General features: G+C 47.1%; 8 protein-coding genes across 8 annotated transcripts; 5 read left to right on the plus strand and 3 right to left on the minus strand.

Moving 5' to 3' along the window:
- Positions 1–2,100: 2,100 nt before the first annotated feature.
- On the plus strand, positions 2,101–3,233 carry BGW36DRAFT_425112 (uncharacterized protein; the record flags this gene model as incomplete). The annotated part of the gene is made up of 2 exons (XM_046220070.1): positions 2,101–2,857; positions 2,902–3,233. The coding sequence occupies 2 exons, from the start codon at positions 2,101–2,103 to the stop codon at positions 3,231–3,233; spliced, it is 1,089 nt and encodes a 362-aa protein (XP_046073988.1).
- A 564-nt stretch (positions 3,234–3,797) lies between these two features.
- On the minus strand, positions 3,798–4,563 carry BGW36DRAFT_291782 (putative secretory component protein shr3; the record flags this gene model as incomplete). Its single annotated transcript, XM_046210870.1, has 2 exons — positions 3,798–4,393; positions 4,518–4,563. 2 exons carry the CDS (start codon positions 4,561–4,563, stop codon positions 3,798–3,800), a joined length of 642 nt encoding a protein of 213 aa, XP_046073989.1.
- Positions 4,564–7,637: 3,074 nt separating this feature from the next.
- BGW36DRAFT_291664 (pH response protein PalF) lies at positions 7,638–9,916 on the plus strand (the record flags this gene model as incomplete). The annotated part of the gene is made up of 2 exons (XM_046210856.1): positions 7,638–8,102; positions 8,162–9,916. The coding sequence occupies 2 exons, from the start codon at positions 7,638–7,640 to the stop codon at positions 9,914–9,916; spliced, it is 2,220 nt and encodes a 739-aa protein (XP_046073990.1).
- A 785-nt stretch (positions 9,917–10,701) lies between these two features.
- BGW36DRAFT_395411 (uncharacterized protein) lies at positions 10,702–11,136 on the plus strand (the record flags this gene model as incomplete). The annotated part of the gene is made up of 1 exon (XM_046218038.1): positions 10,702–11,136. The coding sequence occupies one exon, from the start codon at positions 10,702–10,704 to the stop codon at positions 11,134–11,136; it is 435 nt and encodes a 144-aa protein (XP_046073991.1).
- Positions 11,137–11,304: 168 nt separating this feature from the next.
- BGW36DRAFT_291253 (WD repeat protein) lies at positions 11,305–12,860 on the minus strand (the record flags this gene model as incomplete). The annotated part of the gene is made up of 3 exons (XM_046210831.1): positions 11,305–12,412; positions 12,463–12,564; positions 12,619–12,860. The coding sequence occupies 3 exons, from the start codon at positions 12,858–12,860 to the stop codon at positions 11,305–11,307; spliced, it is 1,452 nt and encodes a 483-aa protein (XP_046073992.1).
- A 209-nt stretch (positions 12,861–13,069) lies between these two features.
- On the plus strand, positions 13,070–14,845 carry BGW36DRAFT_356950 (Mnd1 family-domain-containing protein; the record flags this gene model as incomplete). The annotated part of the gene is made up of 4 exons (XM_046213831.1): positions 13,070–13,220; positions 13,273–13,868; positions 13,986–14,108; positions 14,162–14,845. 4 exons carry the CDS (start codon positions 13,070–13,072, stop codon positions 14,843–14,845), a joined length of 1,554 nt encoding a protein of 517 aa, XP_046073993.1.
- A 784-nt stretch (positions 14,846–15,629) lies between these two features.
- BGW36DRAFT_373806 (C6 sexual development transcription factor NosA) lies at positions 15,630–18,355 on the minus strand. Its single transcript, XM_046215622.1, has 3 exons — positions 17,936–18,355; positions 17,671–17,871; positions 15,630–17,614 (listed from the first exon to the last, which is right to left on the minus strand). The coding sequence occupies exons 1-3, from the start codon at positions 18,042–18,044 to the stop codon at positions 15,927–15,929; spliced, it is 1,998 nt and encodes a 665-aa protein (XP_046073994.1). The 5' UTR covers positions 18,045–18,355; the 3' UTR covers positions 15,630–15,926.
- Positions 18,356–21,320: 2,965 nt separating this feature from the next.
- On the plus strand, positions 21,321–24,434 carry BGW36DRAFT_337715 (uncharacterized protein; the record flags this gene model as incomplete). The annotated part of the gene is made up of 4 exons (XM_046212993.1): positions 21,321–21,767; positions 21,862–22,041; positions 22,095–22,349; positions 22,413–24,434. The coding sequence occupies exons 1-4, from the start codon at positions 21,765–21,767 to the stop codon at positions 24,432–24,434; spliced, it is 2,460 nt and encodes an 819-aa protein (XP_046073995.1). The 5' UTR covers positions 21,321–21,764.
- Between the last annotated feature and the right edge of the window lie 97 nt (positions 24,435–24,531).

Consider the following 24,531-nt stretch of genomic DNA (forward strand, 5'->3'; position numbering starts at 1 on the left):
CGCGCTCTACCATTAACCTACCAGCGCCAGTTTTCTTCAAAACAACAAACAGCTGGCTATGAGTCCTTCGGTTAAGGTTTCAAATACTGAAGATAAAACTTCCTGCATTATTTCAAGCGTCAAGCTGTCAATTTGGGCACCGTCTGGTTGCTACCGGGGCAACGGAAACGCCGTGTTTAATGTATGCCTCTTGTAATCTACTTCAAGTTCTTTAGGAAAGTGAAAATCTAGGTACATCCTTTAAAAGTATTTGGCATATAGAGTATTGAGGTTTGTTATCTCCACTTCAGATGGTTAATTTTGATGCTCTCCCTATTCCAACCTCGAAGACTGAGAGTAACGAACAGTGTAGAATATAGATTGACGCTGCACCTCTACACAACAAACCTGAATAATGCTGCTCTCTTTCCTCCCAAATTCTGCTGGTTGGATGCAGGAAAAAGATGCTATCGACTGATGCCAGGGGCCGTATAGTTACGCGCCCATTTCCCCAGTCAAAGGGCTCAATATCCCGCATTCTATGGCTTGGTAGAAATCTAGCTCAAAAGCTTCAAGACAAGCGCAGGCCTTCAGCGCTATGGATTTTCTTCAGACACAGCGCTTCCATTGTTTTGGATCTAGAGGAATCCAATCAACTTGTGACTTTGGTTATAGAGCTGATATTGCCGCCAGGTACATTATTAACTAAACTCTGCAGCCAATAGACCTGTCGCCGGAAATATTATGTGCATACATGAGGCGTAAATGCGTACCTATCTATAGATACTCACAGTGGTATCAGTTGAAGTATCATCTGGTTGAAGCGCCTAACAGGATTTCCGTAATATTGGATATTCACCTGGTATTAGCGCATCGCCGCGGGATATCTGGGTCCACATTATTGTATAGTGAGTAATAAAAACGATACGTAAAGAATGGTCCCGATTTTTGATGCCAATGGTGAACCAATTGTGTCCTGAAGAATATATAAAACCATACTTTTTGGGACTGTTCTATGAACAGACATCCCCGCTACGTCAGGCTCATAAGCCTCGCAAGATTGGCAGGATTATACAAGCGGGAAAAAGCTATACTTAGGTCTCATATGGGCGTCACGCCCAACACTGAATATCTGAACATGGGAATTGAGGCTTCTTCTAATTTGGGGCTGGAGAAGTGATTACCTAGGGAAGACTCTGGTAAACTGGGAGTATGTGGGATGTCAAAGACAAGGCTTGCCATCAGTAGTCACAGGCGAGTTTTATGAAATCATTGTCATTTTTAGTCGTGGTTTTTCAGGTTAGTCGATATCAGAGTCGCCAACAGCAGGTTCTGCCTAAGATACGGCTTTATCCCTTCCGACGAGACTGTATATAGGTCTCCTAGTTTGCAAAGTACTACTCAATCAAATATCATGGCTGGCCCTTGTTATCAGATCATGAAAGATGCCAATTTTGCTCCCCAAAAAGGGGACGATTAGACTTCTAGGAAGATTAGACGAAAGCGGCTAAGTGCACACACAAGACGAACGGCCCGACCAAATAAGCGCTGTAACCATGTGGGGCTGCTTCTATATTAATGGACGAAGGGCCATTTTGGTTTCATTGCAGTTAAGCCGTCTGAGCACGCAAAATTTCCTGATGATGGTGGTTGGTTTCTGAACGATAAGCCGCTGGTCCTCAGTATCAGTTAGAAGCATGGTTACTTAGAAGATACGTGGAAGCTGACTCAACAGCGCCCAATCCAAAGCGCAGGTTTCCGGGAACATCAATGCTGTGATTGACCTGCATTCGACCTGCTAAATTTAGCAGCACGAATGGTAGTCTGCGATCGTCCCCGCGGCCATGCGGTCTGATTTGATGGACGATAACTCTTTGGGGGTGGTTTAATGACAATCGCCGCGCCTTGCCCATATAAGCGAATGATATGGTCACCATTGCGGCGCTGCCACCCAGGGGAGGGGCTCCCCTCCATCAAAATCCCGTGATTCTTGCTTGCCATCCTTTGCACGTCCTCCGCGATGTGTTGTGCGTTACTGACGCTCTCGGCCCCCTCTCCCAAGCCGTTGATACTCAGCCATCACCCCGTCGCCTACCGGCCGAGAATTAGATTATTCTTGCCATGCTTGGAAGCACATCTCAGCCGTCTTCGGGCGATAGTGGTTTCCCTTCCCTGGAGACCCCGCGCGTCCTGAATGCCAGTGCGCTTTCCATCACCGCGCTTTCTCGGTTTGAATTCGAAGCTGGTAAAGGGAATGAAGGAACAAAAATTTTGATGGTCGAGTGGGAAGACGACGATAGTCGATCGCCTCAGGGCTCTTGGCATGTTTCATGGGAGGGCAAGACTTCCGTTCTACCAGCAGATGAACAGACAAGCGAGAACACGCGACGATTCTACTTCCTGTTGCCTCCTGGTGTAACCATTCCTCCAGTTATAAGCTTGAGCTACGTGCAACCGCCTAGCTCTGCAGCAACCGTCAAACAACCGGAATCAATTCAAATCAACCCGCTGCCAGCCATCTTCCCGCCTGAACTGGGCGCTACGGCCCGAACAGCAGGAAAGAAAGGAGTTTTGCACACTATTTGGGCGAAGAAGAGGCTCCAGGCTTTGGAGAAGGAAATTAAGGATGAGTCCATGAATAATGCCGAAGGCATTGCTCTGCAGATGGCCATACAGGAAAAGGAATGGATTGAGGCAAACTTCGGCGTGTCAATTGTACCATCTACACTCGATCTCTCGTCGATTTCGCCGGCCGCGTCATCTTCTTCGTTCCCTTCATTAACGCCTATCTCACCAACCTCTGGAACTAGACTAGGTGAGAAGCTCAAAGGACTGAAATTGGAAACGAGCAAAAGAGACCTCGGGAAATGGGTAGAAGGTAGGGTTTACGAAAGTTTTTCAACACAAATCTAACAGTAACAGGTCATGACAACCATCCCGAAAGCGATGGGCAGTCCCATCCGCTATCACCTGAGTCCTCGGATATAGCCGTTTCCTCATTCAATGCCTTTCGCACCACATCCGTACCTGTTGCAGATGGTAGACGTATGGTAGCTCATCAGCCACCGTCATACATCCAAAAAGCACAAAACAATAACAGCGAGATTCCTTTCATGGATCCGGTAACTCGCACGAGAAGCACTGATTCTGGTGATGGATTGTTTGCGAAAGCCTTGAGCCCGCGAACACCAGACCTACCTCGAAGTCCTTTTTCGTTTTCGCCGACAGAGCCGATTGTATGCATCGAAAAATGAACTTGTTATTCAGACTGTCTCACAAGAAAAGCCCCCCTTTCATATTCTATTCATGTGTAACGATGTTTCCGGATTACGTACCTCAATTCATTTCTGAAACCCTCTACAAGCGTGTCGATTTCATATACTTCTCTAACCAGTTTGTCAGCTATTGTGTAACCATTGTACTTTGACAGTGCAGCTTGCACATATCTTAACGAAATGAGGCCTCCTGATAGGAACTGGTTCATGATACTAACTGTATCATCTTTATACCCTTGTTTTCTTAAGACCATCGCTCGACCAAGCAGATGCATGTTTACCATTGACAGTGTTTTATATCTCAAAGAAATTCTCGTCCTAAGATATGTCAGACACATAAGCTACCTAATAGAGGCAGGGATTTTTCTCCAATATCATTAGACTAGTTGACAATCCTATCTACATAAACAACAGAGTCGCACTAGTCCGAGCGAGAAACCAAAAACAAAAGATGGCATACAAGCAAGCTTTCAGTCAATCAAATATAAATCCAACGATACAGAGGCACGATGAACAAGTAGCTTTGAAAATTTCAGACCCATCTTATTGTCTTTTCTTGCTATTCTGGCGACTCGCTCTGGTAGCAACGGGTGATTCAGGCCGCTCTTTCTTGGAAGGGTTGTCAACGCCCTTTTTATTGAATTTCTCGTTCTCTTGCTCATCCTTTCTCTCGGCATACCATTGGCCAGCCTGAAGGATCAAGACACCAACTAAGATGAGGGCAAGAATGGTATTACTAGCAGCGAGAACTTTGAGACTGTCCTCACGGCCGAGGACTTGCTCCGCATCCTCTTCGTTCGTTGCCAGATCGGCACCATACTGACCGAATGTCACAAGGCGAAGGCCCTTGACTATATTGGCAATATAAACAGTCACGCCACAGACATAGAGCACCAAGCTTGCGCCGTCAAAAAGCATGTTCGACTCAGAAGGTTTGTACAATTTCGCAATGATACCGGAGAATCCAACAAAAATGACGATATGCAGTATGCGGGGGATTAGAGGTGGAGAGGCATGGAGAAATCGCAGATGAGCTTCGAGATAGTCATAGTGTGATGGAGGAGTAGGTTCACCCGCCCAGAGGAGCGGATAGTCGTACGGAAATAGAGAGAAGACGATGCCTAAGAAGAAGCATGTTGCTATAGTCGCAATGAATTGTCAGCAATCGAAAATATGGAATTGGAAATGACTAAGATGCTAGGAATGAAGCCTCAGCGTCGTGGTGAGGTCTGTTAGATAGTGGGTAGGGTCAAAATCACGTACGACAGACGATGAGAAAGGTCGCGAACGACCCACTCTTAAATGCCATCAGGAAGACAACGAAGGCCGATCAGAGACCAGCCAGGAGAAATGTTCCGGAAGAAGACCGAGGTTACTCTGGAGTCGTCTGGACTTGTCGACTGATGTAAGAAGGAGGAAATATGTCTCGCGTGTTTAGAAGACGGAGGAAGTTAGGGGTGCTGTCAGAGTCTGTAAGATTGCGAGGTGGAGAAGCCAAGCCCAAGCCCGCCTTCCTCGGTAGCGCACGATAAGCACTTTCGTCCGTTCACATTCTCCATTAACACTGTGTAATGGCATCCATTATAGATCTATTTCCTGGAAAAATTATTGAATATTCTTCAATGGGATAAGCAGGAGCTCGGTCGTGTTTTTGAGCCTGATGTTCATTCAGTCGACACCGTTTTCTGATTTGTGTGCTCGGACTGTTGATACGAGCCTTGAAAACGGCCGCACACAACATTGTCATACTTTGACGATTGCACATAAGATACAGACTGACCTAATAGACCTCATTATTGACTTACTAACAAGTTGATACTTTGATACCACGCATCTACTGTCTCGACTTCCTCCAACCTGTGCTCGTTGCGTCTCTTTAGAAACCCCATATGACGCCGTGTCTCCCAACGATCTCGAGGTGAATCACACAAATTTTCATGGCAGGTAGAGAATTATTAGTTATACATATTGACACACACTTGAAGTTGACCCCGATATGAGCTAGATTGGCATGACAAAGCGAAATCAGCGGCAGGCATTATAGATTTCTGGTCTAGCATTGACCCAGTGCCAATTGCAGGGAGCAACACATGTATCCTTGACCAGTGAAAGTGGGAAAACTAAATCTATAACCGGCGTCTGTTTGCCAGTTTCTCTCTCCAACCAAATCGATCCAGGTTCGACTTGACGCAATAACTATCTCCATAAGAACATTATAGTGCATGAATAGGTTGTATATTACATTCATTGAAGATCTCATACATCAGTGCAATTCTACAGCTCAAAACCAGCCTGAATGGCTCGAGAACACGCGAGAAGGACTCCCATTCTGCTCATCCATACACTTGGCTAGTGAACATTACTGAAAAGTACGTTGCCTACGCCCTACAGAGTGCTAGAGTCTAGACCGACAAACACAAAACTCAGGTGTAGCTCTATGTAGCCCCGTACAGAATGACACGCAACATGAGCGTCCTATTACACACGAGCTGTCCTCGGCTTTCAGGTGTCACGTGTACTTATGTTGGACTTTTTGCGACACTTCCATTCTTGTCGCTAGCTATCGTTATGGCGGTGAAGTTTATTACCAGATAGTGAGCGATTTGCGTCTCAGGATTTCGGTGCTGTGACTAGACGTAGTAAGGATGATCCCCAAATGCCAAAGTGTCTGTCATAAATTGGTTCGAAATCCACAGTGATGGAGAGAAGAACAAGGTGTGTCTGATTGGCTGATATCTTGAAGACGCTGTGGCTCACACAAGACGTAAATAAGTTGATGCTAAGGCAGTAATGAGTTGAATAATAGTCTTGATCCGTAGAAGTTTTGAGGGTTCCGGGACCGATAATACGAAAGACCCTCACAGAGCCCAAAGAAAACAAAGAACCTGGGTATTGCAAGGACGGGTTCCGAGGGATGATCGACAAATCGGACAAGTCGCAGGTGAAGGCTGAAGCACTAATTTCTTAGCAAGCACAATTGATTTTCTGAGATAAGATCGATATCGGATGTCGATGTGGAGGTTCACATCACCCTGCTGAATTATGATATTAGTCTTTTCTAATAATCGTCAAGGGATCGTGTCCAGAGTCTGAAGCTTGGTGCCAATGACGCGATGTACAGACTCTGTACTCCGGATGACTATATGATGTAGATTATGGAACTCTGTTAGCTCTCCCAGCCAATCGCACGGGTCAGGGACACGTTGAGATGAAGCAAAGCGCGTGACAGCCGGGGAGAGTGCGTAATATAAGTGGAGCAGAGGCATCAATTGGGAAAAATCAGACCATTCACCGGAGCCATGATGGATATCCATTCCCCGCTGGTTGGAGCTGTGGCCGGAGATTCGGTGACGGCTTCGGCGTCGTCGCTAGCAGACCTGGCGACAACGTAATATTCTATTATCAACGCTGGTGACAGCGTGCATGCTCAGGAAAACGGAAGCGAGAACAGAATATGCGGAAGGTGAAGCGTTGGAGTCAGGGACGGTGGGTGACGTGGATAGCACAAGATAGCACCAGATAGCGGCACAGCCCCAGGGCTAAAAAGGGCTTTAACAGGCGCAAGCGAATGGCCGGCCCAGCCAGGGCCCGCCCCAAAAGCTTGACCTGCTTGTTTCTCGCCGGGCGCCCAATTCAGCCCATTCGACTTTCTTCTCTCGGAAGGAACTCTTGGCTCCCTGCACCTTCCCCAGACACGCGTCCACCGCCCACCACCATCGCCTGCTCTCTTCCTGTGCTCTTCGATCTCGTCTGCTCACCATCTATTTGAACTGGGCAGCCGAGTCCAAGCCCTTCGCGATTCCTTCTCTGGCAGTCATTGGGATTCTGTGTGGTGTGTTCCGACCAGGGTGCGCGGGTCCAACCTTGCCGTGTGAGATCGGGATTGATTGATCATTCTTTCCCCGCCCCGATTGGGAGCAGCATCAACCTTTGCACCCCTCGCCTTGTCGCGATTCGACTCCTGGGTAATTGCAGTAGTCCTGCCATTCCGTCACGAAGCAGCCTCACCGGGTTTCTCGCATATCGTGACATTGCGCCCCCATCGAACCGTCGCAACCCTCCTGTCCTCGTTACTCGGTATTGCGGTACGATGTGCTTCATGAAACCGCGTTAAGACCTCCATTCTACATTCGCGTGAGCACCTTGTTCTGCATCGACGTCCGTCCCCACGATCCTTTCCTCCTATTTTACGCCATAATCATCTATTCAACGCCATTCGCCGTTCATTGTTGCCGACAATTCCCCTGCGCCGTTGTCCGCCATCATCGTGTCTTGACCGTGAGCGTCTCGAGAGTCCCCTGACCTAACCGTCTAGGATACTTATTCGGCTATAACCTACCTTTTTTGTTATATGGATCCAACGCCGCACCTGTATGAATTGCCATGTCTGTACAACCCTTGTCGGGTCCGTCTACAGCCCCGTCACCATCGCAACGGAACAAATGGGTCGACAAATTAACCTCACGCTTTGGAAACCGGAATCGAAATATATCAGAGTTCTATGTCCAACCCGATGATCCGTGGAGGAGTTACTTCCCAGGGGACATTATCAATGGCACGGTGGTCTTGACAGTGGTTAAGCCAATCCGTATAACACATCTGGTTGTTTGCCTGCATGGCTATGTTAAGGTGTTCAAGAACACCATTTTGCCGGGCGAAGCCAGTCCCGAAATTGGGTTCCTTGGTCCTGGCAGAGGAAGAAGAGCGGGCGAGTATATGGGCAATGGATTTGCAACTCTTTTTGAAGATGAATTGGTACTTTGTGGTGATGGACGCCTAAAACAAGGCATCTACAAGTTCAAATTCGAATTGGGATTGCCTCCTTACAACCTTCCAAGCAGTATAAACGTGAGTTTGTGCTGACCCAATGACACTCCTATCTTAATACTAATAAAATTGATACATAGTTTGAGCGCGGGACAATATCCTACATAATTTCATCTACTTTAACTCGTCCTACCACAATCGGCCCTACATTATCTTGTCATCGACGAATAACCGTCCTAGAAAACCTCGACATCGCTCCGTTCCCTCCCCCCAAACCTCGCATCGTTTCTTTAGAACCGGTTACAAAGAAATCTAAATCTAGATTCAAACAGAGAGCCCCATCAGGCGAACAAATCCATGATTCCACGCCAAATGGACTCAACGTGCATGATCCAATGCCGCCCTTGAGTCCTGCTCCGAGTGAAGTTAGTGGCTCTAGTCGTTTGAGTACAAGCAGTCAAAGCTTTCAGGTCGTCGGAGACTCGAATAGGACAGCTAGTGTGCGTAGCACATCCGCGTCGTTTGCCGAAAAAAACATCACCGCAACAGCAGAACTCTCAAGATCTGGAGCGCTTCCTGGTGATACCATCCCAATCAAAATCAGTATCAACCACACTCGGCAAGTTCGCAGCCCCCATGGTATCATTATCACGTTATTTCGACAAGGCAGAATTGATATGCATCCCGCTATACCGCTTGGACCTTCGGATGCTGATGGTAAAAGAATTTATGAAGACTTCATACCCAAATCAAGAACTGGGCTTAGTGGACTTTCTTTGGGCACGGGCCGGAGTAGCAGTGTTTTTCGAAAGGATCTTTCTCAAACATTCGCACCCTTGATTGTTGACCCTATGACCATGACGGCGGCCATCAAAACCTCGATCAGATTACCGGAAGACGCTTTCCCCACCATCACTCGCGTTCCTGGTGCGATGATAAGTTTTAGGTATTATGTCGAGGTGGTAATTGATTTACGTGGTAAATTAGCCACTTCAGACCGCTTTTTGCCTCGATTGAATATGGTTTCTGGTGGTAGCAACTTTTCAAGCAGCGGCCAAGTTTTATCCTTCCCTGACCAAACTAGCAGCTCAATAACATCGAACTGGTCTGGTAATATCTTGGATACCGATCAAATTCGACGTGAGAAGGGGGTTGTGGCTGTAATGTTTGAAGTTGTGGTTGGGACACGTGATTCAAATCGACGACAGCCACAGCATGTGGATGAATCTGCGTTAAGTTCTGACGGTACAAACAATCATTACTCTGGAGATCATGATACCTCTGATGCCTACTACAATACACAGATGGAAGAACAAGGCCCTGAATATTATCCATACGATGACTACCACGACCCTGAAGATGCGTCCTACTGGCAAGAGCATCCCGTCGCAGATGACCATCACTATCAATCACTTGGGGGGACTTTACTCCCTCCGGAATCTCACGAACCAGAAGACGAGAAAACTCGACTGCGGAGAGCAGAAGAAATGCTTCTTCCTAGCCAGCCTCCCGGAGAAGGAGTTGCCGGACCCTCAACGGTTGTGTCAGCGCCGACAGCACCCGATATCCCTGAAGACGAATCTTCATACGACCTTATACAAACACAGATTAGCAATGACGTCCCGGCGACTATGTCTGTCGATACCATTGTACCAGGCCCTAGTCAAGCCAATCATTTAAGTGACCAGACTTCCTCGCGGCCTGATGATAAACAAGAGCTTGAGAGACAACGCCTTATGACGGAGGCTAGTGCTCCATCATCTCAACCAGAGGGTAATGCTCATGATGATGGTGGTACCCATGCCACTCCTACAGCACCGATCTTAGATGAGGAAGATCAAATTAGCAATCTAGATGCCGGGGGTGGCGAAGCCCTTCCCCGATATCAGCGTTGAACAATGAACCCTACTACATATATGCCTCACCAAAATCTGCGTGTGCGTGTGCACGTGGATGAAAGAGGACTTTCTGGTTTAATTGCATTTGCAGGGTTGAACTTCTTGGGCCCAAAGAGATACCACTTAATTCGCATTTGTTCACATTTCGGGGTGCATTGGCGTTGCGAGTACCGAAAGAAGTATATTTTATAATAGAAATGACGCTGGCGTTCACATGGATGGAACATGCATCTCAACAGGAGTTGAATTATTGATTGTTTATACAAGACAACGATCCCTTTTTACACTACTTATGTATTTACTGGAATGCGAAAAAGTCATCTGCTTATCATTTAAGCACTGCCCAGAAAATGACGTCTGAGACTGGACTCATCTGCGTTTCCAGAGGCGAACAATGTAAATTTAACCTTAGGATGATAGTCCAGACCGGTTAGTCGAGGGGGACTCCAAACCATTAAATTTACGCCTGATATACTCCAAAGGAAAGGATTAACAGCTTATTTCTTATTTCCCCCGGCGATTTGCCATATTCAAGGGGCAGTGATGTCGTGTACCCACCTCGACTCGAAATATGTCATCGTAGCATCATTACAGCCAGTGACATCAGGGCCAAGTTGAACAGCACTTTAAAACGAGATAGAGCCACTCAGCATATCAGCATATTAGCAAGAAATAGCAATAACTATCAAGAAGAAAATATTCACTTCTATCAACATTTTTTGAATATCGTATATTTCCCCACGGTCTAGGAAACAAAGCTGTTAAAGCTTGAAGTCTTGAAAATGGCGTCGAACGACCCTCACCGCGGTGGCACTCTTGAAGAGATGGCACCAACTGGGACTCGCATCCCCAATGATGCCGGGTTACAAAACACAATTCTTTCAGTGCCACGCCAAGATCAGTGGGGTGAGGACCACCGCTTTAGCTACGACGGGATCGCACAGCCTTCGGTACCTACCGCCGCAGACAATGCTACAGATATGCCACGGAGCACTCGCGATGTAGGCCAGTCCGGAGAGGTTATGACTGGCACTGGAGACTCGCTGCCAGGCGAAATTGAAACCAAGAGGTTGTATACACGGACTAATGATCCCGGCGCAAAGGGCCACGGACGTAATCTCAAGCACGGTGTGAAAACAACAAGTGGGTATGGTACGTTGGCTGGAGAGGATCCCGAAGACGCTCAAAGAGCGGGAGAGCCTGAACAGAGATCTTGAGGAATTTCATGTGATCGGGCACTAGGACGTCATTTATATGCCACAAAGTACAGGAAGTGAGTATACATATACAAATTGTAAAAGCAATAATTGCCGTGTCCCTTAATGCCGATAGTCAAGCGCCATAAATCTGGTATGGCGTTCACTTTTCGTTCTTATTGGGCGAAACTAGGTGAAACTTAGAGGGGGTCCTGTGAGACCTTGGTAAATTTCTTCGAGAACGTCTCGCTTGCGTTTTCTCTCCTCTAGTTCGTTGCTTTCCTCCTGGTCTGGCTCGCCCCCGGGGACCCGGGACGCCCAGGTCCAGATGGTACCATCGCCGTGAGCAGAGAAGAGTTCGAGGCCCTCCCCTGATCGCCCGTTCCCCCTCCAAGCTAGTGCATTGATCCTCCCAGCGCTGAGGGCACTAGATTTGCCAATCTGTTGACGACGTGTAGCTGACATAATGCCTGGAACTTTCAATTGCTTCACAAAGGTACCTTCTCGAATTTCAAACATAAGTATTTCGCCACGATCATCCTGATCATTGAAATTAGGCCATAGTAGAGTCTCTTGACCGCTTTGTAAAATAGTATCTGGCAAGACAAGCGGCGCGCGTTCGGCAAGGTGGGAAGACATGCTATTTCGAAGTCGAGGCCCGAAATGAACAAGTGTATTAGCCCCTGTAGTCGCATCCCACACCCGTATTCGCGAATCTTGACCCGCAGTAATTATATGACTACCATTTGAAGTCCATCTCACCCCAGTCACAGCACCATTATGAGCACGTCCGTGACGAGAGGAGGTATGCTGCCTGGTACTAGATTGGTTTTTATCAATGTTTAAAACAACACCCGTCGTATCGTCCATGTCCAAGGCCGAAATAGCGGAGTTCGCACCGGCTCGGCGAACATCAAAAACTAATACCCGATTATCTGCAGATGAAGACGCAAGGATGTGAGGCTTGTGTGGTGCCCAAGCCACGGATAAAACAGCTGCATCATGTCCCGGAAGTGTATGGGTTGCTAACCCGCTGCGCAAGTCAAGAAGACGAATTGATCTTTCCGAAGTGCCGACTGCAATAAGCAGCAACGAGGCTGGATGCGACGAAAACGAATGAGAATAAGGCGTGGTGTGTAAGTTAAACGTGTGCGCAGGTATAATATCTCCCGGTGTAAGAGCTGAAAGCTTAAGGGTATTGTCACGAGACGTTGTCAAAACTGTTGCTGGAGTGGGATCGAATGGATAGATGGATATCGACGTTATTGCATGGGTGTGAGCCGATTCGTGCGTTGCTCTTTTCGAAGTCAGCCGTATACTAACACTGAGATGAAGCTAGAATCCTACCGGTCGACAACTGCAACTGGATTGTAGAGATGACCAAGCTCTGAGCCTCGGCTTTCAAGATCCCACAGACGAATGGATGGATCGGCACCACCGGACACCATACTATTAATCAAAGGATGAGCTCATGATTCAAAGACCGGCGTGAGAACCACACACTATCGTCCACCGTATCGATCAATGGCAAGTGCATTTACTCCAGCTTTATGAGCAACGATTTCACCACTAACCCCACCATTCAAGGCGTGTTCCTCACTATTGCTGCCATCTGTGGTAGCCTCGCAGGTAAACCGGATTCTTGGTGATGGTTCAAGAAGCCGGACCAAGCGAGAGGTCTGGGCGACATGAAAATCTAAAGGTTTGATAGAGCCTTGGGCTCTGTTCAAAAGAAATGAATTCATGCATTAGCAATGTATGTTGGTAGTTGAAGTATCTCAACAGTAGTATGTCACATTCTCCAAGCGCCACCTTGTAGGGCGGCTCGGTGGGTCGAAGCGGAATATAGCTTTCCCGGCCGTCCCTCGCCGTTATCATATCCGCGGTTTCTCAATAAGAAAATAATCAGGGAGCAACCAACAATAATCCAAACAAGACTTGTGCGAAAGGCACCATGTCTTTTGGAAAGTCCATTTCATCTAGTCTAGATGTATCCAATAAGTCAAGGATCTCACCAAACGGTGGTCATTTATATGAGGGCACGGGCGATGATACAGGTCTCTCAACCCATCGAAAAATAGCGATCTTGCAAGACTCCGTAGTAGGTGAGTACACATCATCAAGCATATGTGAAATGAACATTTCTGACTAGATAAGGGAGAGTAAATTATCGCGGATTTATCACTCGGCCGTATGCCTCGCGCTGGAGACATTATTTGTCCTCCAGTAATGCTACACTATCCTCCAACAAGTTTAGGCACCATAAGGAACAGCCTGAAGAGACGGAAGACGATGCGGCTCATTCTCAAACCGGCGAACTAGCCAACCCTGATCTTCGACTTCCTGCGTCAGACATGCTCGAAGCTATTCACTCTTATTCCAGTCATTTCTATGCGAATGCGGTCGATAGTGAGCAGAGCAATGACTTTGCCAGTATGGACGAAACAGCATTGATTGCGATGGGAATTCTGCTAGAAGAATTAGCAAGTCATTCTTTAGGCGAAACTGGCGATTTGGTATTGGTCGAGAGTGAAGAAGAGGATAGATACAGCTCGGAGAGTGAAACCAGCGCCATATCGACTGGTGATGGAATCAGAAAGCGATCCAATTCTGTTCGAAGTAGGGGCACGTCTCTTATATCGGGCTCTGAAGAAGAAATGAGCTCTTCCCAGAGAAATATCAAAAGAGACAAAAAGAGAGCCCGAATAGGCAGCCTCAATATAGAGACCACAGCAACCGACAGGGAAAGGGAAGTGATGCAAATGAGCGATGGTTGATGGGAGAAACGGACGAGCAAATGCCCAGAACTCTTCCGGGTCGCGCCTTCCTCTTCTGGCGCCCGTCCTCGCCAGGAACTCTCCACATCTTAGGGAAACCTTAAACCGCCGTCAAACTCTAGTTTACTGTTAAGACTGGTTAGCATATTCATCGTTCATACTCAGCGATTGTCTTCATACCCATCTGTGACAATTATAAAGGTCGGTCTCACAATGGTATGTTAAACATTGAGAATATACGGCTATTCTTCTTATCGAAACAATTACAGGCTCCCAAAGGCAAGACGGTTTCTCCCGAGGTGAAACGGCAGCAAATACTGGATCACATACGCTCGACTCGCACCTGCCATACCCTCAAAGACTTGGAAAAGACATTGCCATCTATCGCATCGATCAATGGCATCCAGGTCAAAGAATACGTGCAGGCTTTGTTGGATGACAGCACGATACGCATGGAGAAGATCGGTAGTGTGAATTGGTACTGGAGTTTCCTCAGCGACATGCGACGCGAGCGCGAGAATGTGAAACGGAGACTGCTTCGAGACATGGAGTGTTTGTCAAAGGTTAAGAAGGAATTGGATAATGAAATTCGTGAGAAAGAGGCTACTGCATGGACCGATAATGGGGGTGATGATCCTGCAATGATCGCTGCTAGGGCTGTGGAAAGGGAAACCCTGATGAGTCTGAAAACCGAGTTGGAGGCCGAACTGAAGCAACTCGAAGCAAAGAAGGATTCGCTTGAAAACACCGGTGCTGCAAGTATTAGAAAGAGAACCCAGGATATTAAGAAATGGAAAGCTGATACGGTCATGTGGACTGACAACATCTACATTCTGGAGCAGTATCTTAGTAAGATTGCTGGTGGAGATCGCGATGTCATCGAGGGTGTCAAGAGACAATGTTATGGGAATGAATACGTCGAAGGAGAGGGATTGTGTGAGATAGAATGCTGAAAATTCGATACTCCTTATGAGATTAGTTCAATGAGAAGCTTTCATGGTTGAATTCTATTTAAGGTGTTCATATTTTCAATTTAACTCTCTCTTGACCCCAACTCTATGCAAACAATACAGGCAAGTCTGCTACGTTAGCTAGGCATGCGTCAACTGGTATATCCTAGAAGGCTTCCATAGGTACCACGAAATCAAAAACAAATTGTCGTAAGAAGTTCCATTGGATGATATTCTTGGCAGTTTATACCTAGTACCGGTTGAGATATGTATCGATGGTACCACGTCCAGCCTTTACTGGATATCTACAAATACAGGTATCAATTGATGTACCAATGGCTATTAGTTATTACCAATCCATAAGTCCTAAAATGGTTATCCCATAAATATTCAATTCTTGTAGTTAATTTTGGAACTTTAATAGAAGTAGACTAATATTGCAAATTTGCCTCATTTCTCTCTTTTCAAGGATGTTATTCAAGTCAAAGCTATCATCCTAACAGGCGCCGAAGGCGTAATCCAACAAAGTGGATGCATTACGAACTAACACGCGCCTATATCTTGGGAAAAGTAAAGACTGACAGGAAAAGAAACAAAGGAAGACTTAGAGAAGAAAATAACGCAAAAGGATGTTAATAAAATAACAGAGATGATCAATCTTGACCGCGCCGCTTTCAATAGTTACACCCATCCCATCATACACATGGGAGAAGCGCTGGGTCGACAAGCCTATCTTTGTTCGGCGCTTAGGATTTAATCTTTGGATACGAATGAGCAAAAAATTTAGCGGGTAGATATCTATATAAGCAAGAATCCTTGCAGATCCAGTTAATAAGACAGCGGCTAGAAGCGTAAATAGAAATTGGAATTTTTGAACTAGTCGAAAATCATGAATTTCCACCGTAACAATTTTAAAAACAAAAAACCAACAAAAGCCACAAAAATAGTCGCGAATCCGATAGGTATCACCCACATCCAACTCCAATTGATCACCAAGACACCTTGAAACTCCGCACAGATCAAGAACCAGTGATATTTACAAGAAATTGTAACTCTGCGACTGGCGCAAACTATAAAAAGTGCTCTAGATGAGGAGGTACTTCCATCCATTTCGTCGCATGACATCCCTCCAATGAACGTTATTCTTTTTGATCTCCCTCATAGGAGGGGTCCCGAGAGGAGGCGAACTAAAATTGTCTTGTTTCATTTGCGGATTGTTGGAATGACCGATTGATACCGGTGTAATTGGGTCATCGTTCAGCCGCCAAACCTCCTGGAGTAGTCGGTATACGCGCCCAAAGCTGCCAAAATCCGAATAATCACCCATTGCCACGATTCGTTCGTTCAGGATTTGGCGGAATGAGCTTGATGGGTCTGAATAGACGCCAGTGATGAGCAGTGGCCAGACTAATGACCGGTCATAGCCATTTGGTCCACTGGGAATAAACTGTAGTGCGTGAGTGACAGCCTCGACTAGGTTAATGTTGCTGGCTTGATGTCGGTCAAATCCGGGCACAAGGCTGCACAGGTAAATCCGGGCGGCAATGCGGAAGACAGTAGTGATATTTTTGGTCAATTGGTCAGGGCGGATTGCACCATTGATATTATTGTAGGGATTTTCCAGGGTTGGGTTAGGATGTTCCGTAAATTCGAGTTGTTGTCCCAGCGCTGATACGTGGGAGCAAACGGCCATGTCGTCAACGAGACCCTCTGATCTCAAGGCATCGAGACAAGCGATCTCAGAAATGAGATACATCACCCGATCATCACACCCCATTAGCTCTCGAAGGCCCGAAGGCGTCCCACTCAAGTGTTTAGTACGGTAAGCGTGCGCGAATTGTGGAGATTTTCCAAGCATGGTAGCTCCTAGGATATCAATCCATGACGCCAAAGTCATATTAAATGGCGGTTGTTCGAAAGGCGTAGTGCACTGAAGCAAGGCGTTTGGTAGATCAAGTTTGTTGATCAAACTGATTGCTGCATGGAAATGGTCATTCCATGCGATATCAGGTAGATAGTCATCCGGTTCGCCCACTGAACAGTGAAAGAAAATCATTGCAAGTGTTGCTTCTAGAATCTTATCGTGTTCAGTATCTTGATTCAAAGCCGCGCAAAGCTGAGAAACGGCTTCAAAGCGGTGCCGTAAAATGTCGCTGTCGATCGCTTCTCCTTCAATGCCAATTGTGCTCTTCAAGTGAATAGCAGCCACACTGAGACAACAGTGCAAGTAAGACTTGTTGGATTCCAAGGAGTGGAGAATGGCTTGAGCACGTTCGTGGCCCCCTTGATGAGCTTCCACAATTGGAAAAATGAGTCGGAGTACATTATCAACGAAGTGGTTCAGCAATGGACGATCGCAATCATCAACTTCAATATTCATTTGCATAACTGAAAACGACTGAGCGTTCGATGGCACAAAGGATGGGCCGGCTTCACCGGTAAACTGTGCGGCTTGGGAGGGCGGAGCCTGGGGAATCCACTCGTTTTCGGGGAAATGGGGTAGGGTGGCATGAAGCTGTGGAGGTGCGAAGGTGTTGAAGGTCGAGAATGATGTGTCAACTCGAGTCTGAACATCATTCACAAATAATTGACGCTCTGTCCTGACATCGACTTCATATGGAGGGAACTGTCCGTAGGGAGCTGGTCCTAAAGCGGGGGTTGGTAGGTGGGACGCAAAGGGATCGTAAGTTTCTGGATAGAAAGGACGATTGAAGTTGTATTCCGGAGCATAGGGCGAATTCAATGGCAGTGGCATGGGTCTGTTTCGTCGGCCTGTAGGCAAAGTCAACGGTTAGGTTGGTAACGTGACATTGAGATGATTGGCATACCAGCAACCGCATTGTTTTTTTCATCCAACTTGGTCTGCTTGATCTTGTTCTTGATTCTTTCTTTCTGAACCTTTCGTTGTTCTGCATTTGCCCACCATTGCGGGCGGCTGTATTCGCATTTCACGCAGAGGTTGATGCAGGCGCGGCATGAAGGATGAGCCTCGTCGCATTTCTTTCTCCGAAGGCGGCAAGTATAGCATCCTATAAAGCACCATACGGTTAGCAAAAGCCATGCGCACAGCAAGGGAATAATAATCCGACTTGCCTGAACGCGATCTTGTGTGCATTCGGCCGGACTCATCGTTGGCAAGAGGGTTCCTCTTCTGAGCCCGTCTCCTTTTGATAGTGGCCTCGGGGTTCTTAGTGGTCGGCATGATAGCGGAAGTTCGAGCAAGAAGCGATGGATTGTTGCGATGAAGCGAAGGCGCAGAAGACTGGAGGGAAGGTATAGTGGAAAGTAGCAGTAGAAGTAGTGGTATTAAGGACGGCGGAGACTAGGTTGCGACACCAGCTGCTGAGAAGCAGTATCGCAAAGCTGAACCAGCAAGCTCTGCTGAGTAGAGAGACAAAGGCGGAGTCGAAGATGCTCTGATCTTGAAACTGATTCAAGAAGCAACAATGAAGAAATTGGCATCTTAATATGTACAGCATGATGGACGCATTCGAGCTAGACACAAGTGTCGCATCGAAAATAGAAACACAGCACAGAGTAAGCGACCAGCCATGAGCAAGTCGGCGACAGGCAGTGGAGCCTGCAGGGGGTGGGGGACGCGATTGGCGACAATCAGGTTCGCAGCAAGCGTCGAGGGGGGCAGGAGCAAATGACGATCGAGGCGGGCTGGGATGTATCGATGATTCAAGGCCGATAAGCCTAAATTTGGGATGGCGTGCACGGGGGGATGCGCAAGAACCAAGTGGGCATCGAAAAGACGTTACTATTGCTAGCTGCATGCATGTATTCATCACAGCTACACTGCGTGCTGCTCGCACAGGCCGAAGAAGTTGGAACCCTGCCGGGAAGCAGCATGCCCTAATGCATGCTGGGGCATGGATGTGCTTGCCCAACACGGACGCTGGTAGGTCGGCGCGGATCGATCGATGCCGATAGCGCCGCACTAGCAGAGGTGCCCCAGCAGCCGCCAGCCTCCTGGAGCCTCTGATAGGCCCGGACAGGGGAGGGAGCAATTTATATTTGGCCCTAATTTAGCGAGGATCACCTCTAGCCTGGCAGGCTCACCCCTCCAGAAACTGAGCGATGTCTGCATGACCCCCTCAACTCGTTCGCCTGGACAAATGAAGCACCTGTTACTGACGCTGCGTTTTTTTCCAGAGCTCGATCCTAAGCGCGCGATAACTCCAACGCGTTTCAGCCCTGGTATGGGGATAAAAAAAGACTAGAACGGCAGCAACAGCCATAATGCGAACGAACGTCGCGGGAGCTCGTGACTGCGCGAGACTGAGCTATTCGACCGCTAACTTACTACTTCTACTAGTCACTACTATGTACTACCCGTAGGTGGCAGTACCCTTCCGGCTGACTACGGGCCATATATGGGCTACGGGGTACGAAGATATAGTCCTATAATGATGTATCGAGCATCCACAGCCAATCAAGACCGTGAAGAAGCTTAGCCTTCTGCCAAGCTTCAAGTGGGGAGACCTGATTCGTCTGTAGGTGTTCAGACGCTAGAACTAATTCGGCTATTAAACAAATCGACTGGAGACAAACTTCAATTCAGTTTTTCTTAGCGCAGCGGAAGACCCACTTCGGCGCATGGGCCAGGGCATGGGCCGGCCCTCTCTGGCTGTGGGGAAGTGTGATAAGATGGCCGCGCCTGCATAAATGCTACCGCTATTTCCCTTAATTAGTAACAGTTTGCAGGATTAATTTAGAATAAATTTGCTCTCAGAATATGCGACCTGTTGATGTATCCTGCAGGAACTGCATTAATTACCCTGAATTTGGATTACCCTCTGCTATTAATATCCTTCGCTCAGGGCCAATACATGGCCTAGTCCAGCAGAGTTAACCGCCATTTCTAGTTTTCTTTCCCAAACAGATAAAAATAGCACTGCACGAAATTTCAGCAAAGGATGATTAATTAGCGGACTTAACAGGAATTATACCCAAATTGAGATCTTAACCGTTATACCCGTCGGCCGTCGGATACCCCGACGGACCCCAAGTCACAAATAGTGATGTACATAGGACTTTGCTGGCAAACTCCGTACGAACTGAAGTAGCCACCGTTCTCCTAGTGCTACTGTTGGCCTTTCACCGCTCTTAGACTGGACTTTTGGGAATTTTTCCATGACGTCCTTTAAATTATTCTTGACTTTTGCCGCGAGATAAATGTTGACTACAAGGATTTCATAATTTGCCGTGTGTAACACTTGTATTGAAACTTCATAGCTGGTTGTATCTAGTAGACATGATCTCAATAGTTGCACACACAATAAGACAATGCAGCCACCAAATGCGGTGAAAAAATACGGGCGGTCCATACTGAGATTATTATCGCCTCGTTGCCAATTAACATGATTCAATTCTTATGATTTAACGCTTCCATGCCAGGTCACCTGATTACATACTTATTATTATTAAATTAGTTAATTAGCAATCATTGTGCCATAGTTAATCTCTGTTATTTTATGTAACCCTAACCTAGACCGCTAAGTTAAATGGACGTCTAGAGGTTTGCGGCATAATTTCGACCAGCGGACTGTGATTGGGTGGTGGATAAATTGGGTAGTGAATAATGGGCACAGTGCGTTCTTGTCACCTGATAGTACCAAAGCCAATAAGAAGGAACAAAGAACAACTACAATGGCTATTCGCTGCAGATGTATTATTATGACCTTGACATTCGGACACTGCCTTGACATCTAGTCATTCACGCCTTCAATATTGGATGTCTAAAACGGGCACAATACTGAATAGATGGAGTCAGATTCTACTACAAGATGCGGGAAAAGAAAATCCCTCAGTAACTACGATTGTCGCCCTATAATCTGAGATCTCAACTCTCGACGCCATGTCGTTTCTTCCGGCGTTAGCAATTGCCCCATCTCGGAAATACGCACAATCCAGAGCTTCCATAGCAAGCTCTCGAAGTGAACATCGTTTGGAACATGTCACAGGTCCTAACCGATACTGTAACCGGATAGGTGGGTGACTGATTTGGAAAATTTGTTGTTAATTTTGTCCAGACAAGAATTGATGGCGAATAGCTAAGACGCCGACCAACCACTGATGTTGTACTCAAAAGCAAAAGTTAGCTATTTTTAGGCTTTTGAGAAGCATTAACGGCCATTTTCGATAAAAATAGAAGTAAATGCCCAGGAAGAGCTATAATTACGATCATTGTCGTAGACACTAATTGCCTCTTCAGGGATGGGGCGGCAGCGTTGCATGGATTAGCGTTGCTGGTCTACCGGGGACTCATGACTTCCCCTCTCGACAATAGCATTTAGTGCCGCGCTTAAGCAAGTTTGTCAGTGACTGAGAGCCTGTCGATGCGTGCCGAAAAGGACGTCCCGGCAGTAGCGCCGTCCCGCTCCAGCCACTAAGCACGCTGCTCGTCTCGATTTACTACTATCCGTCGTGCTCAACCGTGTGTGATTGAGACGGCCTTGCAGGAGCACATATTTGCTCACCGTCCAACGAAAATTTTTGCTGCCACGCATGCGAACGCTTATTTGCTCGCCTCAGTATCTAAAAATGGCACGATTTGGCTTGCGAAACTTATGCACGCCCCGTTGTGCCAGATACTGTCAATCACATCCTACCGTGTCAATATGGCAGACGTGAACAAGCGATTCGGTCGGCTCGGCCCTGTCTTAAAGAGGGGCCCGCCATCCGGGGAAGTCTGCATCATATAAACAATCCCAATTACCCATCGATCGATACGGGTCCTTGATGCTCCAACATCAGATATCTAATCCCACACTTCTAAGTCTTCGGGGCCTTAGTTCATGACTCTTCTGTGTCTTGGGCACTACTGAGAAGCCTATTCCTGTATATTCATATCATCCTAACCCACAACCTCGCTGGCCGAGGCTGTAATTGCTCTGGTGGGAGCTCAGTAGCCAAAATGGTACGCCTTATTTGACACAATTTCTTCTAAATTCGTCTCAACATTACATCAAGTATATGCAGACATGATTTTTGTTGCTAACACCTAATAATAGGCGACCGCACAAGAAAACAGCTATCAAGTTAGCCTTGAAATGCTCCAGACTGCCGCCAAAAACCCTTTATTTTCAACGTTTTCTAGCCCGCCCTCAGAGACAACCGAGATCATGGATACTGATTTCGAATCTGATTATAATGACGAATTTGATAATTCGCCAAGAAGAAGTGCAGGATCCGTAAGTTCCTTCAACCCAAGCTATTTAAAAATCGATAGCTAATTGAGGCACAGCTGGTGGCCGACAGTGTCACAACCGCCTCGACTCCAAGGGAGATTCCTACTCCAGATTCAGCCGGAGCTTTGTCGGCGTTCCACTTTCACTTCGATGACGAAACGACCATGGGACCTAGCGGTCCTCACTTGTTCCGATCCTCAGTGAGCTCTGACGAGTACAAGTCTACGTATGAAGTGGACTTTTTCCTCGCAAAGACTCCCACAACTGCTGTCTTCAGCAAGCAACACACCTCAGCGCTACGACCTCAGAGGGTGAAATCACCCCAAACCCCGACAGCTGATGTCCCCGATCAAGCATCAACATTAAGCCCCGAGAGGAAGGACACCCCACTACCCGAGCATACCGCCGAGTCTCCTGCTCAGACGCAGCTTCAGTCGATCAATGCTGCTGTGTCTGCGCTAGATGAGGCCGAAGTGAGATCATGGTCACCACCAGATGTTGTTCGGTGGATGCAAAATGCCGGATTTGACGATGGAATTGTCGAGAAATTTTTCATCAATGACATCTCTGGTGCCATTCTCCTAGAATTACAGGTAGAAGACCTAAAGGAACTGGATATCCAGTCTTTTGGTAAACGACGTCACCTCATGAACTCAATCCAGCACCTTCGAGACAGTGTCATGGTTTCCTCAGCCGACATGCAGACACCTCTGGCCTGTACTCCACAGAGTAGAGGGTCAACATCACCTGATTCCTCATCATCCAGCGAATGTGCTTTCGCTAACAATGACAAAGATAGTAAGAAGGGAAGTCACAAGAAGCACCGACGACACCGTCATCGCCGAACACCCAAAGAAACAATCCCCACCATCAAAGACTTCAACCCAGAAGATCTAGCGTCAATAGTAGCCATTGAGCAATTCTTGCCACGGCCGCATCGTTGCTCCAAGGGCGAAGATTGTCGCAAGTGGCAAAAGCAGCAGCGCAAGATTGCCCGCTTGGCTAAGGATCTACCAATTGATATAAACGCAGCTTCCCAATTACTCTCAGACCAAAATCAATACAACCCTCCGCAAACATCCAAAAGCTTGCCTGGTACCGAACCCATGTTAACGCCATCTATTGTTGCGTCATCAGATGTACTTGGACCGGAACAGCCAGCGCACTTTCATTTGTCTGAAGAGAAACTTAACGAAGTGTGCCAACGTGACCCACAAGAGAGTGTCCGCCAGTTTTTGACCTTTCAACACCTGAGTCCCATACAAACGGATAACGGCGTGAGCCCTGTCCAGACTGGACTTTATCAACCACTAGATGTCGATTCACCCGACTCCACAAGAACTACTGCCTCGTTAGCAGAGAACCTTCGGACTCTACCCAAATTAACAATTCCAGTGTCTCATGACTACATAGTTTCTGGCAGTTTGTCTGCAAGCCTGTCTGCTCAGCGAACAGTCACTCCATCTATTTTGCGCAGAAAGCCAAATTTTTCTTCCGTGAGCATTGATGGCACACTTCATGCGGCGAACCAACAACCGTTCTCGTACGGTCAGTATACCTCTCCTGTGGACTATCACGGCTCTCCGTCAGATTTCTACCGCTCCGATGAGCGTTATCATCAATCTACCCCATTATCCGAGGTTGATGTTCCAATTACTGCCATTCCCGCTGTTCCTATTGAAAGGATCATCTCACAATCTGTTCCTCCAAATATGCGCTTTGGATATAAACTTTCTGCTGCCATGGCAGAACCCATCCGCCGCCCTACATCAACCAAAGCCGAGAATCACCGCAGGGACCCATTTTACAACGGACCTACTATTCAGATCCTAGACCGAGTAGATGAATCTATGGGACCAATTGACACAATAGAGGACTTTACCGCCACTCCCAAAGCTACTCCAAGATCTCCGACTGATATCGTTCAACGCGGTTATATGAAGAAGCGCAAAACCACGCGCCTACTGAGACATGAATGGGAGAATCATCACTTCACCCTCAAGGGTACTCGTCTGGCCATGTATGACGATGAAGATTCTTCTCGTCGGGACTCAAAGGCCCTTGAGTATATCGATGTCGATGACTATGCAGTCGCTTGCTCCTCATTGGCTTCAAGCTCAAAGCTGACAGCTGCATTTAAGAAGACTGTCCTCAAACGCAGAGACAACGCGCAAGGCGAGGGCGCTTTTGCTTTCTCCTTGATTCCCACTCCCAACGGAAGCCAATCCAGCTCTGAATGGAAGGGTTTCTTCAACAATTCAGTCAAACCTCATCACTTCGCAGTTACGTCCCGAGATGAACGCATTGATTGGATGCGAGAACTAATGCTGGCTAAGGCCCTCAAGAAGGGCAAAGAGAGTGGTGACTCCGTCCATCTAAATGGACAGATGTTTTAAAATACCCCGGGATCTTATATGATCACTGAACGAGACTAAATTCCCTAATTTCTACTTATTTTCCTATACCTATCTACAGGATGTACATGTCCTTGAC

This window comes from Talaromyces proteolyticus, assembly GCF_021365285.1.
Source record: "Talaromyces proteolyticus strain PMI_201 chromosome Unknown BGW36scaffold_4, whole genome shotgun sequence".
Classification (NCBI taxonomy): Eukaryota; Fungi; Ascomycota; class Eurotiomycetes; order Eurotiales; family Trichocomaceae; genus Talaromyces; species Talaromyces proteolyticus.

What these genes read in the sequence shown, in the direction of transcription:
- BGW36DRAFT_373806 (XM_046215622.1), bottom strand. Translation starts at nt 18,044, where the DNA reads ATGCCGACCACTAAGAACCCCGAGGCCACTATCAAAAGGAGACGGGCT. An exon ending in GCACACAAGATCGCGTTCAG is followed by an intron (nt 17,872 to 17,935) that starts GCAAGTCGGATT and finishes GGTGCTTTATAG; the next exon opens with GATGCTATACTTGCCGCCTT. An exon ending in AAAAAACAATGCGGTTGCTG is followed by an intron (nt 17,615 to 17,670) that starts GTATGCCAATCA and finishes CTTTGCCTACAG; the next exon opens with GCCGACGAAACAGACCCATG.